Source organism: Taeniopygia guttata, chromosome Z (assembly GCF_048771995.1).
Source record: "Taeniopygia guttata chromosome Z, bTaeGut7.mat, whole genome shotgun sequence".
Lineage (NCBI taxonomy): Eukaryota > Metazoa > Chordata > Aves > Passeriformes > Estrildidae > Taeniopygia > Taeniopygia guttata.
This window is the reverse complement of record NC_133063.1, coordinates 64,464,410-64,482,123: the sequence shown is the minus strand read 5'-3', so window position 1 is coordinate 64,482,123 and position 17,714 is coordinate 64,464,410. Positions and strand designations below refer to the sequence as shown.

At 36.4% G+C, this 17,714-nt stretch overlaps 1 protein-coding gene across 1 annotated transcript in view; it reads right to left on the bottom strand.

The window, feature by feature from the left end:
* Positions 1–473: 473 nt before the first annotated feature.
* The window catches only part of DMGDH (dimethylglycine dehydrogenase), a 38,760-nt gene continuing 21,519 nt past the window's right edge, over positions 474–17,714 (bottom strand). The window contains exons 10-16 of the mRNA XM_030258596.4: positions 17,252–17,417; positions 14,984–15,114; positions 13,005–13,222; positions 11,967–12,124; positions 10,802–10,861; positions 1,464–1,598; positions 474–788 (exon numbers count right to left, since the gene is read on the bottom strand). Of these exons, the coding sequence (XP_030114456.4) occupies positions 573–788; positions 1,464–1,598; positions 10,802–10,861; positions 11,967–12,124; positions 13,005–13,222; positions 14,984–15,114; positions 17,252–17,417 (1,084 nt within the window). The 3' untranslated portion in view covers positions 474–572. The remainder of the gene's footprint in view (positions 789–1,463; positions 1,599–10,801; positions 10,862–11,966; positions 12,125–13,004; positions 13,223–14,983; positions 15,115–17,251; positions 17,418–17,714) is intronic.

Sequence of the window (17,714 nt, the reverse complement as noted above, 5' to 3'; positions counted from 1 at the left end):
GCTGACACACAGAGAAAAAATGCCCAGAGTCCAGTTTACCTTTAGTAATGCCTTTATTATTTTAATGGCTAATGGGATGTTCTTCAATTCCTTATGAAGCATTCTGTGTAGAACTAGTGACATGATTTTATCGTAAGCTTGCTATTGATGTGTAAAGAAGACAGCATAAGCTACTTTACCTCAGGGCTAGGCAAAGGAGGAACTGTGAGTGTGAGGGAGGAATTTGCTATTGGACAGAATCAAGAGCACATTTCTCATATGGATTAACACAGATCTGCCAGCCAATGTGGGAGCAAGCTGAATCAATGATGTACTCAATCCCTTTCACTTTCTGCTCTTGAGTGCTCCTGGGAAGCAGAACACACGGCAGCTTATCAACTCTGCTCAGTTCTCTAATGTGAACAGTGCATACAGGAAATTAGGAAGTAATGCCATTGAATTTCTCAATCGTGTATGGCAATGAAGATCTTGAGTTTAGTAATTAGAAAATGTGAGTAGTTTAATTTTCTTAATTTTATGCATATTAATGGCACAATTTCCTACTGCATGACTTACTGTATCCTTGTCTGTGTTTATATTTTGGGACTTTCACCCTTTTTCTGAAGGCGCATTCTTGTTGGTTCAGTCAGCACCAGTGGCTCCTGTATAATGGTTGCTGGATAATTTTTACCTAAAAGTTCAACTTCCAATTTCTGTCCAACTTTGCTGAGTTCCATGGGAACATATGCGAAAGCTAGACTCTTCTGAGCTCCATAGCTAAAACATCCAGATGTGGTATTGCCAATAACCTGAAAAAAAACCAAACCATTTGTATTTATTTTCAAGATGCAGTGGATTTTCTGAAAGTAAAAAAGACAAAACCAAAATCAAACAACAACAACAACAAACCCACATCAAACCCCAGCCAACCACCCAAACAACTAGACATTTCACATTTTGGTTTATACACGTCAGACATCAAGCAAGTTTCAGGTGTGTCATGCAGTTCATAATGTTCTCAACAGAGTGCAACACTACCTGAAACTGGGAAGTTTTTGCTTTTTAAAAAATAGTCTGTTCTTATTATGTTCAATTAAGTTTTCACTGGAACATATACAATACATATGCATATGCTTATTATCTATAACAATTAGACTGCTAGTGAGTATTTCAACCCATAATCTATGTTGAAGTGTGCAGCCCCAAACTTTGCTGTTGTTTAATTTCTTTTGAGTAGCAAAAGTGTTTTCTTAGAAGAGCAGTGAACTTGCAGAAGAAGAAGTCCTAGTTTCAGTGACTTGACAGTATTTCACATCTTCTCTGTAGGTATTTAGTTAGTTTTGCTTGAAGATTAGTGTGCTTATCACAGCTTCAAATTGTTCTGGGCCAGTAAAATAGAAATAATACATTCACACTTGAAACACAAAGATTCTGTTCAGGGAGAATTAAAACTGATTTTTTGCAACATGAACTACAGTCCTTGCCTTGCCATTGTGCCACACACTTTCATTTCCCTCTGGATCAACATTATCTGTTTCCAGGGTGAGATATACCAGTCGTCGTTTGATCCCCTTTTCTTTAATCTGCTTCAGTGCTTGTTTTCCTGTGAAGTCTGCTGCCTGTAAAAATACAATATAATGATGATATATGTTTATTTATGTTCTCCAAAATAGAGATATAAATATTTAGATGTATAGAGATGTATGTTTAGAGATATAAATATTTAAATGTATCTTAATGTATTTGCCCATCATGTATTTTGTATGGTAGTAGATATTGTATCTTGGTATTTTTATACTGGTACATTATATCTTGGTAACTTTATTCTGTATATTTATCTTCCGAGATCTCAGCCTTTAATATCTATAATTCCAATGTAGTGGAAACATATATATATATATATATATATATATATATATATATAGTGATCTGTGTTAAAGACTATCTGCCCAGTTAAGGTTGTAAGCCAGAAGATTGTACATCATTTCAGTGTTTATGAGAAGAAGTGAATTCCAATGCCCAGATCCTAAAGTCTGGGCCTTGCTCTGTGAATACGCTTCCTTTTGCAGCCATCATCAATTTATGACAGTAGCCTGTCAGAATTCTACTTTGAAGTCTCTGCCAGGCTCTGCACAGCTGGCAGTCTACCCCATAATCTTGTTTTAACGTAGGTACATCTTTTCCCCATATCTACCATTTTATGGGATAATGCAGCATGTTTTGTAAAGAATACTGCTATTGGCTGGAGTTCCCATTTTCAGCCTGCTTAGAAAGGTACAAGCAGATTCTCATATTTCCAGAAGACTGCACAAATGTGTGACTAGTATGACTAGTGGTAGTCATTGGCAAGTTTCAGAACCCTCAAGGGTATATAGGACAGTATTTACTATATCTGATCACATTGAGATGATTCTATCACAGAAACATTTAGGTAGGAAGTGTCTTCTAAGCTCAATCTCAATTGAGCGCAATCTTTCACCAATCACTGCCTTATTAACTACAGCATTGCATGAAGTGTCATATCCAGTTGTTTCTTGAACATTTCCAGGGATGGTGAGTCTACCACCTCTCTGGACAGTCCTTTCCAATGCTTAACAATCCATTCCATGAAGAAATTCTTCATGATGTCCATTTTTTTTCCTATGGCATAGATCAGATAGAAAAAAAGAATTGTATCCAAACTAAATTGCCAAATACACACAAGCCTCCCCATGAGCAGAAATATAATAGCAGTTACAAAGTCCTTTAGCTTTTGAGCCTTTGCTTCACTAGCAGTGAAAGCCATTTTAAGGCAGTTGACCTTAGGTCTGAAGAAGGAATTATATTAATTTAATAAGGGTTTAAGGGAAAAGAAACAAAATACCGTTAAGTCTTCAAAAATACTATTTCTTGTAATGTTCTTTCATTTCAGCAGAGAATTATTGCACTGTCAGAACTGCAAGCAACATGTACATTAAATAGATATCACACAGTTAGTTCATCTGTTCTTGTATTTCTTGAGGTCCACATAAATCCATGTGTAGGTTTAGAAGAAATTATTTAAGTGATGAAGAGTTTTTGCACCATGAAAGTCTAGGATCTGTAAGCAGTTGTGAAAAATAGCTTATGAACCAGTTAAGGAGCAGCTAGACTGAAAATCAAGGTGATTCAACTGGGGATAAAGCAGATACTGCACATAAAGGATCTAACATTACAGAATAACCAGTTATTGGTAGTTCCCTCTCACTTTTCTGCTACATGGTACATGCAACTGTAAGAAATATCTACAACTAGAAATGCAAATAAGACTGTGTACCATAGCATGGCTCATAGCCTAAAATGCTTTGCATAACAAAGAGAAATACCAAGAAGTAAACATTCTACAGGGATACTTAGCACTGAATCCATTCCTTCCTCTTCATGCTAATGTAATGTCAGGTATTTAGTCACTTAGAATGTAACTGTGGAACTAAATGCCAGTATTCAAATGCAATGTTATATGCCCTAGGTATGGACACCACGAGAACAAGCAGCTAGCAGGCTTTAGAAACTACCTAAGCATGGATCTTTTTTTTGCCTGTTGCTTGCAGATACAAAATTAAATCCTTTCCCAATTCATTTTAACTGGACCAAGCTTTTGGCCACCTGGAATAAACTACTACATGGCTATTATGCTAACTGAAGATGCATGTGGGGAATTTAAGGTAAAGGGCTTGTTCTTTGCTATTTTCTGTTCATTAAAGATTAAGAATATTTCTGTCTTTTTAGAATGGTAACTTGGAAAAATAACCTGGATGTAACCTAGAATTCAAACTCTACAAAATACTTGCCTCTCACATATATATATACACACACACTGCAGAAATGTGTGTATCTACATGTATAAATACATAAAAGATGCATATACACATACATACTTAAAGACTACATGAACATGCATAAAACTGTATGTGTGAAAATACATGTGTATATATAATGCACAACAGCCAAAGTTTATATACACTTTTAAATATTTAAAGCACCTTCTTGAATTCCAACTATAGGAATTCAAACTAGTTTAGTTTACTTCTTTTACAGTTCTTGGCTATCCATGTCAATTTAACGCTAATGTATTCCCACCATTACTAATTTTTGCTTTTTAAGTGTATATACATGGGATTGTTTGTTCCAATCAAAACAGAATTTGTAAGCTGATGCATTCAACCTCAATCTGGTTATTTTTGGTAAAAAATGCTTCCTCTTTCTAGGAGAAAAACAGTCAGGTTGCATACTGCTTCTATTTGCTTTATCTTGTCATACAAAATACAATGCAAAAAAAAAAAAAAATCCTATTTAAACCAGTATAATCCAATAAATTAACATAAGAAACCCCCAAAACCAACAAAGCAAAAGAAAAAGAACATAAACACATGCAAGCCCTAAACAATTCCAGCCTTGAACAAATATCAAATTTAAAGCTGCTCTTCACTGTCAGAGTTTTAAAAAAAATTACTTGACATGTAGGAACAATGTAAAATGTTTGTACTAGTTGAAGGAAAGACAGTTCTAAAAAGCTAAGCTTAAAATAAAGAACTTTGGCTCGAATTCCCAAAGCATTAAGCTTTGGCAGATGTAATGATATTAACATAAAATAAAAACACTCCTTAGATACTAAAGATAAAGACAATATCTGCTGTTTAGCTTCATTTAATTTGAATGCAGTTCACCAGATAAAAAGATGGGCTGTTCCTTTTTACTTGTGTGTTAGATAAGTTTAGATAAAATTAAAATGAAAAATCTTATCACAAAGACAAATCAGCCAAATTTTTAAAAACAGCACATAGCTAAAGTTAATCAGTTAATCTGTTATCATACTGTATATATGTATTTGCCATATGCTTCTTATCAGGCTTTTACTTTGTGTTAGTTGCCATGTGTTTGATAGCACAAGAGAAAGAGTTTGTCTTTTAGAAAGAGTTTACAAGACAATAACCAAGGTGGTTTTTTTATGCACAGTGAGATGCCTTGAGGAGTTTAACTTCCTGTATTTTAAATGTACCTGGCTTTCAATGGTACCCCAATCCTAATTCTAATCCTCTGTAAAAACCTCTTATAGTTCAAGGGAAGCAAAGGAATAGAAATATTATCTTAGCCTTACAAAAACCTTTTATTTCATATTTCTCAGACTGTGCAGTTTATCAGAATTCAGTTGAAGTGTCTAAAAAGAAATATGTCATATCTATTCAACAGTTACTTGCAGCAAAGATGTACAACTCTCTCAACGAGGAACTGCTGTAATTTATTCAGAATACCGTTTAGGACTGTGGGCATAGAGCCAAATTATGAACACAAAGTGACCCAACAGAGTAAGGCAGCACAAACAGCTGCTGTCATTTATTACAACCATAATGTTACAACACTCTGGAGGCAGCCTCTATACAGTATTTTGGAATTTTTTGTAGCTAGATGCTCTTTAATTATTTCAGGGTTACTCTCCAAATGATACCTGCCTCACCAGCCTAATAAATGAAGATAATTTTTCTTCTCAGAGAGCAAATATTTAACAAGTTTCTTTTTCTGTAGAAAATCAAAGCTACAACTTACACCACACAAAAATTTCTAAGGCAGGTGGCCAGTCTGAATGTATGGCACCTGCACCAGCATCTTTCATTCAACCCACATAAGCTCTTCTTGTATGCAGTCAGCCCTAGGAAGTTGATATGTTAGAAACAACTGATTAATTACTGAATTATTTTTGGTTAAAAATCCCTATCTAAGTGGGATATTCCTTTACATGCTTATTCCTCTACATGGCCAAACAAACACAGAGGGAGTCACCTAGATGTGCATTTTATATAGATAACAAATTCTTTGCAAGTTCTTTCTAACATGTTTCCTAACCTGTATAAATTTATGGAAGAAGTCCTCTCTTTTCTGACCCTCTGGACACCAAATGATAGAATACAGTTCCACTCACTCCTGAACTTCTATTTGAATTGGAGGAAATTTACAGGACTTAGGTGGAAAAGTACACTCAATAGGTTATAGGCATAATAAATGGGAATTGAAAGGAGGGGGCAGAGGAAGAAGTACCACGCCTCATCTCAAAGTTCCTATCCATCACTCCATCATTTTTCCTGTCCCCAGGCTCCTTAGCCCTTCTTCAGTAAAGCCTCTGCTCTTTCTTCTTCCTCCTCTTCCCTTTCTTGTATGGAGTAATATTGGCATGGAACACAATCTTATTCCAGGTTACGGCATGAAGTCAGTGACCACTGTTGTAGTCATTCCTCTCAGAACAAAAGACATGCAAGCTGGAGAAGTGAAGCAAGGGCAGGCAATGGCAGTCAGGAGGAGCGGCAGGAATACTTGAAGCTCAGGCTGTTCCACACGAAAGCCATGGGAACACAAGCTGGACTGAAACAACTGAGGGGCAGTTTTGGTAAGTGGCCAGGGCAGAAACAAATTACTAGAAAGAGGACGGAATAAAACTGTAAATCTAAGCCTGCTATCAAAGGAATAAAAGGGTGGAGGCACATCCTTAGAACAGCTCATCCTTGTTTCCTGAGAGATAACATCTTACATATTGTTATGTTGGAGGATAGGTCAATACTCAAAGACTGGATCTTGTCATTAACTTACCTATTTGAAGCTGAAGGGTGTGACAAAACTTCTATTAATAATGCATACCAAAGCAATTAAATACTCATGTGTCTAACAGGTATAATAGTAAAAACCACCAAATGTCGAAGTGAGAAAAAGAGGCAGCACTTGTTGTCTGAGAGATGTGCTTTGACAATGGCAGTCACTGAGGAGGGATGGAGGACATGGAGTGCAATTAGTAATAAGCAGACAAAAAAAAAGCAAGAATCAAAGGAGAAGGTTTCAAGTTGGTAGTACAAAGGAAAAACAAAAAAAAGGGCAAAAAAAAGGGAGAAAAAAACTTCCTGGTAGAATAGACCTAAGAAAAAATACAAGATTCTGGAAATAGAAAAATCTGGAAAGAAGTTTGAAATTAAGAACAAAAAACCTGGCCCAGTAAATAAGGAGGGCTGAGGCAAAGAAACCCTGCCTCTGAAAACAGTAGTTTCTCCTAGTGGAAACAGACAAAATATGAGTTAAGCATTTGGATCCTGTCCTATCAGAGCACACTAGAGCAGAGTTCCAAAGGGTTTCCTTCGTCTACTGTACTCCCTTAGCAAGGCTCCGTGCTGTTCCCAAGTCTCTGTTTCTACAGTATGCGCAACCAGGAGATGGCAGTCTCGGATGCAGCAACACAAGCACAAACTCACCAACAGCCAAGTGCAGACTTTGAGCTCAGAAAAATCCTTCTGAAAGAATTAATTTCCGTGAGCTGGTATGAAGGTTTTCACTCTAACATCAAGTTTCATAGAGATTTCTGGTCCATTACAGTCAGGAGAAAAATAGGGCTATTTTAAGCATTCAGAGGTGATATACTATGTCTTTAAGTACTCAAAAATCTGAGCAAGTGCACATGTACGGAACAGTATTCTTGGATGTGGACCAAAAACAATTGCAAATTTTCTTCCTTAAAGATATTCTGTGTATTTCCTGACACAGTGACTAACATTAGGACACTACTGAATATTTTGTAGCAGAGAGTTTAATTAATGAGATGAGGCTATCCAACAACTATCTAACTAACTTACTAAATGTAATTGAACAGCCAAAAGAAAGACAACGGGCATTTAAAAAACCCCAAACCATTCCTAACCTGGACAGAATTTTGTTGCAAAGATGTGAAAGCATTTTATACTCTAAATTATAAATTGATCCTGTTAGTGACCCTCCACTTTAGTTAAATTGCAGCCTATCATGCTCATCTATGCAAGGATGCAACTAACACTAACATTAGTGAAATAAGGATTATCAAGCAGACTCTGGAGAAAACCACCTAGAACAGAGCCTTGGACTTACTGACAAAATGAAAGTTGCCACAGAAACCCTATGGAAATGGGTTTACTTATTGCCATGTTATAATTTAATACCCTGTGAGGTATTAAAGAAAGTCAGCTTCAGCTTTGAAGAGTTTTTCCTATTATTCATGACAAAAAAATTACTAGTTTGTACATGAAGATGGTGTATACACTAAACTTTCTAAACACAGAGACCATCAGGATTTTATGAGGACTCTACATCTCTTCATATATATTCTCCAGATATATGAATGTCCATTTGTAGAAATTAAAAATATTTTTGATTGTCTTACCTTTGCTGGCATCTGTCTCATCATTCATTTTAATCTGTTTATAAACTGTTTTAATTTTCCATGACATACCACTCAAGATTCGCTTATGCTGAAGTCTTTTCACAACAGGTTTGTGAGTATTTCTGCTGCTTGTTGAACAGTAAGAAGCACTCTAGTAATTAACTGAACAGTGCCTGTTGGTTCTAATTTACACAGCATTTCCCCCAGCTGGGGGCGCATGCCTAAAGGAATAATCTTTGTCAGGAGCTGAACAGACCAGAATGTCAAAAAGAAGTATTTAAGTATCTGTTGATTGTAATTTTTATCTCATTTACCCTTTTTTGTGAAGAATGTTTCCATAACAATAGAAACAGGTAACAAAATAGTGTTTGGCTTATGTTGACTCACAGCAGCCTGTGAGGTCTGTGCTATGCCAAATGTGCAACAAACCAGAGGCATGGAACTGGGACCCAAACTGTCAAGAAGCAGAGTAAATAATCTCACACTGCATTTCGTGCTACAGTGCTTCCAATAGCTGAATTAGCTCAGGTACCTCTGAAGTGTCAACATATAGTCAGAACTGCCCTCAATTAAGTCAATAAAAAAACATTGATTATTTCCTTTTTCCCATTAATTCAGCAAAACTGGCAGATTTCAGGCTGACATGCTGCATTTCTGTGGGACATTCATTCATGCCCATTTGTCTACTATGTGAGTACCTGCTCTGGAGAACTGGTCCAACCCTGCGTTTCAACCATGCAGATGTGCAGAGCAACTAAAGAATCAAGTGCTTCTTGCACTTCAATGTTTTCCTGTTATCTGCATGGGTATCTTGGCAAGCAACAGCTTTCCAGCAGCTTTTCCTGCTTATGGCTGCTTTCCTACTTATACTAAAGGAAGGAGGGGGGGGTGGGGGGGGGAGGGGGGAAGAAAACAAACAGATGTATCAAAACGAAGTGGAAAGAAAAACAAGTAATAGTAACATGTTTTTACTGCCTTCCCTGCAATTCTACTAATCTCTCCTCAAGATGGAAACGCTTTGATTTGTAAATGCAACTTAATCCTAAACTATACAATTCCATGTTTCCCTTGCATGTGACACTTCCTCGTATTAAGGCAAAATTATACTACCCAATGGAGAGAGCTGTAATTCCACTACATATAGGAACTCCCATTTACATCCTTGGGAGCAGTCTGCTGCAGTCATGCATAGGTTGAAGAACTTTACCTTCTATAGATAGGTTCAACAGTGAAAGGATTAACACCTTCCAGGGCTTGTTCTGTTATGTTCAGTGAAATTGTCTCATAAGTATAAAAGCATCCTTTTAGTCTTAACATGCTTCAATTACTCTTTCCTATCCAAAGCTGAAGATTTGTTATTCATTTAGAGCTGTAACTTAAAGTTTGGGATTCTTCTTATTAGTTCTACAGTGCCTCCATATAGCAGGGCAAAAATATCAAGGACCATTTATTATCTATTTATTACCATTTCAGGTATAAAGAGAGCATAAATAATAACAGCTTGTTGCTATAACACATTGTGTCATTGTTAAGATTAAATGTTTTGCAAATATTTTTTCTTCTTTAAAGAAGAAAAAAATATTTATCTTATATAATAGACTATTTATATTTATATACTGTAAATTTATATACTTTAATTTACAAACTACTAATTGAAGCAAAAGATTAAGTCAGAAATTGCCCATCATTTAAGACACCCCACTTCCAATCTCTAGAACTGGATTTTTCCTGTTAGAAACTTCAGATCCATTGTGCAGGCAACTACTGTTTGAGTTGATGGAGTTACTGGTAGCAACAGATGACTTTAGATCTGCACAGGACATTATTTCACCAGATTTCCTGGAAAGGTCCTCTATTTGACAGAGTTTAGACATTTGGTTTGTGATTCATTTAGACCAGGAAAGAGAATTACAAGCAATTTTTTGCATCTATAGACTAAAACAGAATTTGATTTGCTAAAATATTAACACAAAAAAAGTGAGGTTGCTAATTAGAGGAGATTGAACAACATATTGAACTATATATTTTCTTTTTTACTGCACAGTTAAATTAAACTAGCTCCAATCTCTAACCTTCAAATCAGGTGAAAACAAGTTATGAGCAGAGAAGTTCTTCAGAAATTCCATGAGTAACTAACTATTCTTTTAACTAATGTACTAATTTAAGTTATATTTAATTTATTGTTGTCAGTTGTCCCTAGCAGTTCTAAAAAATATACTTTTTTTCAGTAATAGTTGTAGCAGAGTGGTAGCCAGTGGAAAAAAATCCAGAGATACCTGCTTCAACAAGAATGAATAGGTAGAATATTATTGCAATATGAACGGGTTTGTTCAACGTGCATGTGTGTGTGTGTATATATATATATACTATATGGTTACAAAAGTATATGACTAAACTTAGTTATTTGTCACATAGACAACATTTAGCATTTGGAAATTCCTCATCTAATGTATAATTTTGATAGCAAAGAATTTGGGGAATATTTTTTTAAATAAATTGCTACTTATAAAGTAATTATAATTATAGTTGTATCGTTGATTTACTATATCTATTTTATTTTTCAGCCAATGGAATTTTTCGTGTTCAAACAATTAAGGAATGATCTTAATAGAACATTCTGAAAATAGTAAGACATACCTTGTTTAGCTTTACAAAATACTCCAGTCCAGCTTCCAAGGGATTAGTGTCACAGTTCATCTGTTAAAAGATATAAATTCACCATCCTTACATTACGGACATCATATTGCATTAGGCATTATTCATTCTATACACCTTTCCATTTATTCCTGTGCCAAAGTCTTCCACACTGTGCATGCACAGCTTCCGTCTGAATACACTGCCAGCTTCCAACATGGGATTCAGAAAAGGTTCCACACCTGATAGGACATACAGATGTGTAAACCAGGCATCTAAGTTTCCATATGCAAAGTAAACACTTTGCAAAGTAAGAAATAGGATTTTTCATCAAAGCAGAATGGAACTTCAGAAAACTGAGTAACTGAGGTATGCACACCATTTGCAACACAGCAGAGTGGCTTAGCCAGAGAGGGAACTAAAACTCAAACCCAATTTCATTCACCACCTTCCCATTAGGTGTAGGGAGAATAATTTCTTAGGCAGCACTTGAAGAAAGAATGAAAATAACTAGCACAGGGCAAACCAAAAGGACCCCTAAATTCCCATAGTTTAAACCTCTTGAGTTCTTTCATTTCCAAAGGAAAAATGCAAGGTAAAATGAAATGACACTGATTTCCTCCAAATTCTTTAGGCTCTTTGAGTAGGTCTTTATTATGAGTGAGCAAATTCTGCGGGAACAGAATGGAGCAAAAAAGTTCCAAATACATAATGTAGCAAAAAAATTGCCTCTCATGACATAGTTGTTAGAGAAATAAAGCATTTTGAGTACCTGTCACACAAACCTTTGATTTTAAAACACTAGAGCTAAGCAAAACCCTCATAATTTTGTTATACACAAGAGGAAAACCATCCGTAAATCAAAATAAGTGTTTCTTTGCCAGCAGTGCAATGGAGTATACCAATTGTTTTTAAAAAATCACCAGTGAGAAAGTAGCTTTTCCTGCTTGAGGAAAATTTTCTTTTCACGCTAAACGGAGAAAATGATACAAATAACAGCTGTGCTAACTATGACTAAAAACTGCATAGTCATAACTAAATTTAAAAATAAAATAAAAAAGGCCCACCAATACAACACCTCTCACCCCCCCGAAAAAAACCCCACCAAACAAAAACAAACAAACAAAACCAAACAAACAAAAATAACAAAGACATTTTATTTCCTGACCTCTGCTCCCCAGGCTCGGAAACCCTTTTCCAGCCTCAAAGCATTTAGAGCATATGTTCCAAAGTCGTCAATTCCCTCTTTTTGGCCAGCTTCCATGATTGCACTGTAAAGAGGTACAGAATCTTCTTTTCTATGGTAGAGTTCCCAGCCCAATTCACCTGTTACACAAGAAAGAATAATGTTTTAATCAGCTCAGTTAAATGATCCTAATAAATATATTCCTGTCCTTGGTCAAAAGTAAAGAACAATCCAGTAAATGTTAATTCATACTCTGGGGTCAGTTCTATCATATAGAAGTCTGATTCCCAGCAAGAACTACCAGAGGATTTGTGCCCTACATCTTAAGCAGTGGTACTATTATTCAAATTTGAACTGTTAACTGAAAAGAGTGGGTAAAAAAAACTATCAAAATAACTGATAAGGAAAGGTCATGTAACAAAGTCAAAAGGATAAATTAAGGACATTATAAACATGATGACTTGGCAAGTGAACAGCAAATGTAACTGAGTGTAAATAAGAATGAGTGTATTTAGCATATTTAGGACAACAGAAAGAGAATATGATTTGCAAGGACTCCAGCTGCTTCAGAAAGCTCTCAATTCAATCTGTTACACTCAAAATTGATGTAAAAAGGGGAAAAAAAAGTAACTGGGAAAGCCAAATACTAAGCACTACAGCATTACATTTTCGAGACACATTACAAACGCTAATATACGGTAATCCAAAAACAATTCTTGACGTTGGTTTTGCAGCAAATACCAAAGAGGTTATCAGAACTGGCCTTTTGTTCTGCAAAATAAACATTTACACTATAGGGTATTTCTAGAGAAAATGGTTTTGGAAAACTCAGCACAGACTCTGACCATATCACATTTGAAATTCATCGTACCGTGATGCCTCCCACACTTACATGTAAGATGCAGCAAACCTAGTTCTCATGAATACATGATGAGATTTAGTTTTCAACATAATTTGAGTGACATTTATTATTTTATTCATTGTCTCTTTCCTTAAGTTTATGGTTTTTCCATCGCTTACCTGTGTAAGATATCCTAATGGCAGTAACAGCAATATTGGAAAGTTTCAGATGTCTACACTGGAGAAACTTAAATGAAGCATTACTTAGGTCTTCATTTGTCAACTTTTGTAGGACCTGTCGTGCATATGGACCTGCTACACTAAGTACTCCCATCTCATCGGTCATGTTTTCTATTTCAACCTTGTATCCACCTCTTCTTATTTCCTCTTCTATCCATCTGCATATAAAACATAACAGTGATGTTACAATTCCTATGAAAAAAACCTGAATTTTGTAAGATTTTACTAGGCGTTATTTTTTGTTAGCATTCATTTCTCCAGCAGTTCCCTGCCCTCTGCTCTCAAAACCAACAAAACTATGGGCTACATTAGACAGACAAATCCACTGTTGACGTTAAACAGAGTTTTCTGCTGAGACACTGATATAGAATCACAGGCATCTGAGGTATAGCCAGGAAAGAACAGCATTTAAATGGGTAGAACTTTATTTTTAAGATACGAGAAAGAGGTGACCTCCTACAATGACAACAGATTTGGGCTTGGATCCAAAATGTGTTAATAAAATGTTAACATACAGGAAAAGTAAGAAATAAATGCTATGAACATAAGAAATCTCTAAATAAACTTCTGTGACAACAGAAACATACAAGCAGGTTTGTTTCTTCCTGAATAGAGCATTCAAAGTATTGGCAGGAAAGCCAGTTAGGATTTAATCAAAAACAACAGCTGCAAATTATCTTTCAGGAAGCTCAAATAATAAATAAAATTTTTATATTTAAAAATCTTATGGAATTTTTAAGCAGTATTGTAAGATCTCAGGCCTAGGCAAGTACCAAACAAGACTGCAGAAAATCTGTAGAATTAAATACATTAGATCTGGCTCTGCTGTTTGGTTTCGGAATGTGCCAATGCTCCTACCAATTCCTGTGGGGTTGTTATGAATCAGTACATCATTCTTTGCCTGTTAGGATAGTGAATTTCAATCTTTAATGTGTTGGTTCATTTTGATTAACTGACTTGCAAGCAACCTGCAGTAAGAAGAGCCCTAGAAGTGTCAATTCCAATGCTAATCTATGAGAATTTAGTGAAGTCATCCTGCTCCTCTCCTCTCCTCTCCTCTCCTCTCCTCTCCTCTCCTCTCCTCTCCTCTCCTCTCCTCTCCTCTCCTCTCCTCTCCTCTCCTCTCCTCTCCTCTCCTCTCCTCTCCTCTCCTCTCCTCTCCTCTCCTCTCCTCTCCTCTCCTCTCCTCTCCTCTCCTCTCCTCTCCTCTCCTCTCCTCTCCTCTCCTCTCCTCTCCTCTCCTCTCCTCTCCTCTCCTCTCCTCTCCTCTCCTCTCCTCTCCTCTCCTCTCCTCTCCTCTCCTCTCCTCTCCTCTCCTCTCCTCTCCTCTCCTCTCCTCTCCTCTCCTCTCCTCTCCTCTCCTCTCCTCTCCTCTCCTCTCCTCTCCTCTCCTCTCCTCTCCTCTCCTCTCCTCTCCTCTCCTCTCCTCTTATCTTCCCAAAAAAAGCCCAAAGCAGAAGACACTACTGCAGCATCAAGAAAACTGCACTGCCTATCTGTTTGGGCCAGGTCAGTGCCTCTGGGGTCATCCCTGTCAAGAGCCAATTTTCTTTTTTTGCGTAAGAGAACACACTAGAAAGGAACAGCCATGCTGTGTTACATCATGCAATACCAAAGACAAATGGGTTCAACAACAAAACAAGAACCTCCAATAAAGTCTATTACATAACTGTTAGCAAGTTCCCCGTGTTTTTACATCAGCAATAATCCAATATCCAACTGCTTATACTTAAAAATTCAAGTCAATTAAGTTTCTAAGAAACTAAAATCAATAAATAAGTAGAATTCTTGTGAACTTAGTGAAAAATGTGTTGAGTAATAATTGAGAATTTGGCACTTTGTAAAATGTACTGTACTAATGTACTGTACTAATGTGACTGTATAGCACTATATACTTACGCATTAAAAAATACACTAACCTCAGATCATGGAGTTCTGACCCTGACCCAGTTACAAGCATGAATTCTCCAGGAAACAGTTGAGAGACAGTTAGCTCAGCATAAACTTTTCCTCTTGGTGTTAACATATGGCTTATATTTGTGGAACCCACCTATAGAGTAAAATATGTGATTATTAAGAAGGTGAAATAAAACCTTTGAATCCTTAAACATCGTTAAATATATGGTTATTTGTCTTCATTTGAAAAACAATTTTTTAATGTTTACTCTGCTATGCCATAATAGGAGTGGAGAGATACACAGCGGGCCAATCTCAAGCTTTAGAGTAGAAATGTCACTTTTTCCTTTGTAGAAAAAATGGAAATTTTAAAAATAAGATAAATCAAGACCTTTATAAATATTTCCTAATTATGGCATTCTTAAACTACATTTGTTTTCATCTAAATAAAAAATTATCCATGTAATTGACATGAATATTCTTTTTCAATCCTGTGAACAAAGTTTTAGGTCCCAAGAGAATAACATATGTTTTCCCCTTACTATAAAGAGAGAAATACTGAGCTGGCTTATGCTTTTGTGGCCCTGATTTATGAATGCTTTTCTATTTTTTGTAGTTGCTGACTATGAATCTATATCTCTGCACATTTGAATCAGATTCTGTATAGAAACTCAACCTCTAGAGACAAAATTTCAAGTAACAGTTACTTAGCAGTGACCATAAAACACATACAAGTTCATACATATATCATCCATAGAAACAGAAATATGAATGTGCCATAGCGGTTGTGCTGGCTTGGTTCCAGAGGCAGAATTTAATCTCTCTGCTTTAATAATTCAGCTGTCACTGAAACTCGTCAATAACCCAGTCAGCAGCCAGATTCCATACAATGAACCAAGCAAGGAAAAAACATTTCAGATATTAAGATAATTTTGCAGGTCTCATTACATCAATTTATTCTGCCACAATTATTGGCATATTACAGGCATACAGTTGAATTTTCAGGATCTGATGCTGGTCACTCTCAATCCAATTGCAATACAAATATCACTGGTAACTCCATGGATTATTTTATGATGGAGACAAGCATGAATGGTGCTAAAAATCAAGCAGCTTAAATAACAACAGCTGTGAATGCTAGATTTTGAAGTGGACTCATAAACTTCTGCTTTGCCACCTAACTTTCCCTTAGCATCACTGATTAAACTCTGTAGAAAGCACTTGGTTTGTTCTCATCATTTCCTGTTTAATCTTGACTTCCTTGTACCACATATTCACATATGCAGCAAGTATTATCCATGCCCACTGATGGCAGTTACTGTCCTCTACCCCAAGCTAGACAGAAGACAAACTTTCAATTCAAATTGTTACCACAAAGTCAATACAGTAAAAAATATGACTAGATGGAAATTCAAGTTCTTTTTTCTCCTAGGATATCAGTCTTGTGTCTTCCCACTGAGTTGACTTTAACCTTTTAGAAGAGCTTATCTGTCCTCAAAACTATAGTCTCAGCATACTTGCTGTTTCCCTATGTTTTCTCCCTTTGGTGTCTGAAGCAACGAAAACTGACACCTACTGCAAATAAGGTGAAGTGGAATCTCCTGAGTATTTGCAATCCTGCCCACACCAGCCAGCCAGAGGTGACGCAGAGTCAGTATACTGAGTCGAAGAAAACAGTGGGCTTCATTTGAATAAAAAGACAAAGTTTCTCTCTTGGAAACTCATTCAACTGGCAAGAGCCCCTTCCACTGTTCTGCCCTGCTGCTCAAGATACCACCATAAAGCACAATTTCAGGCAGGTAGCTGCCAAGCTATTCCATTGTAAAAAAATTCCAGGTAGGATTCACTTGCGTTTTTTAGAAAAAGATTTGAAACACAGGAGACTGTCTGAGGACATAAGGAAACATTTTTTTACTATAAAGTGGCTAAGCATAGGAGCCAGTTGCCCAGTTAACTCAGAAGCCATCTGAACATACTTCTAGGCAACGAGCTCCAGGCAACGCTTGTCCAAAACGGGGCTGGACAAGATGATATCCAGATGTCCCTTCCAACCTCATCCATTCTGATTAAATGATCCCTGCTGACAGGTACTTCTGCCCGGGGCTAGTCTAATATAAACTCCATTTGTGTGCTTTTAACTGAAAGCAATACATCTGACACAGAAACTTCTCCAAAGGATCTGTGTATTTGGTATCCAAGGAATATTACTATAATATTATGGTTCATTTTCCATATCTGAAACAGAGCTTGTCTAAATTGTACATTACAACAGTTACCATTGTCTCATTTACCTTTGGAACAACATTTGCAAATAGATGATCAAGCAGTTTAACAGAATCTGTGCCTTTTACTTTAAACTTGCCAAATGGTGACAGGTCAATCACACCAACTTTTTCCATAACTTGTTTGTACTCCCGACCCACAGGCTCAAACCAATTTGTGCGCCAAAAACTGGGTCTGAAACAGAGCATTTAGATACATAAAATAAAATTTAGAAATTTTGTTCTCTTTGCAGCAAAACGTAGTCTTCAGTTTTGTCAGTTTAATAATCATCCAAAAAGTATAGACTCTCCTAAGTAGGTACCTTACCCAATATTTTCCTTAGTCTAACACAGCTTAATAATTAAAATCCTTTAACAACACAGAAAGATATGGGTTTATACTCTATCAACCACTTCGTATAATAAACTGTGAACTGTTCAAATGTTAGAATAAGTAGTGGTCTGTCATGAGTAAATTTTCAGCATACTTTGT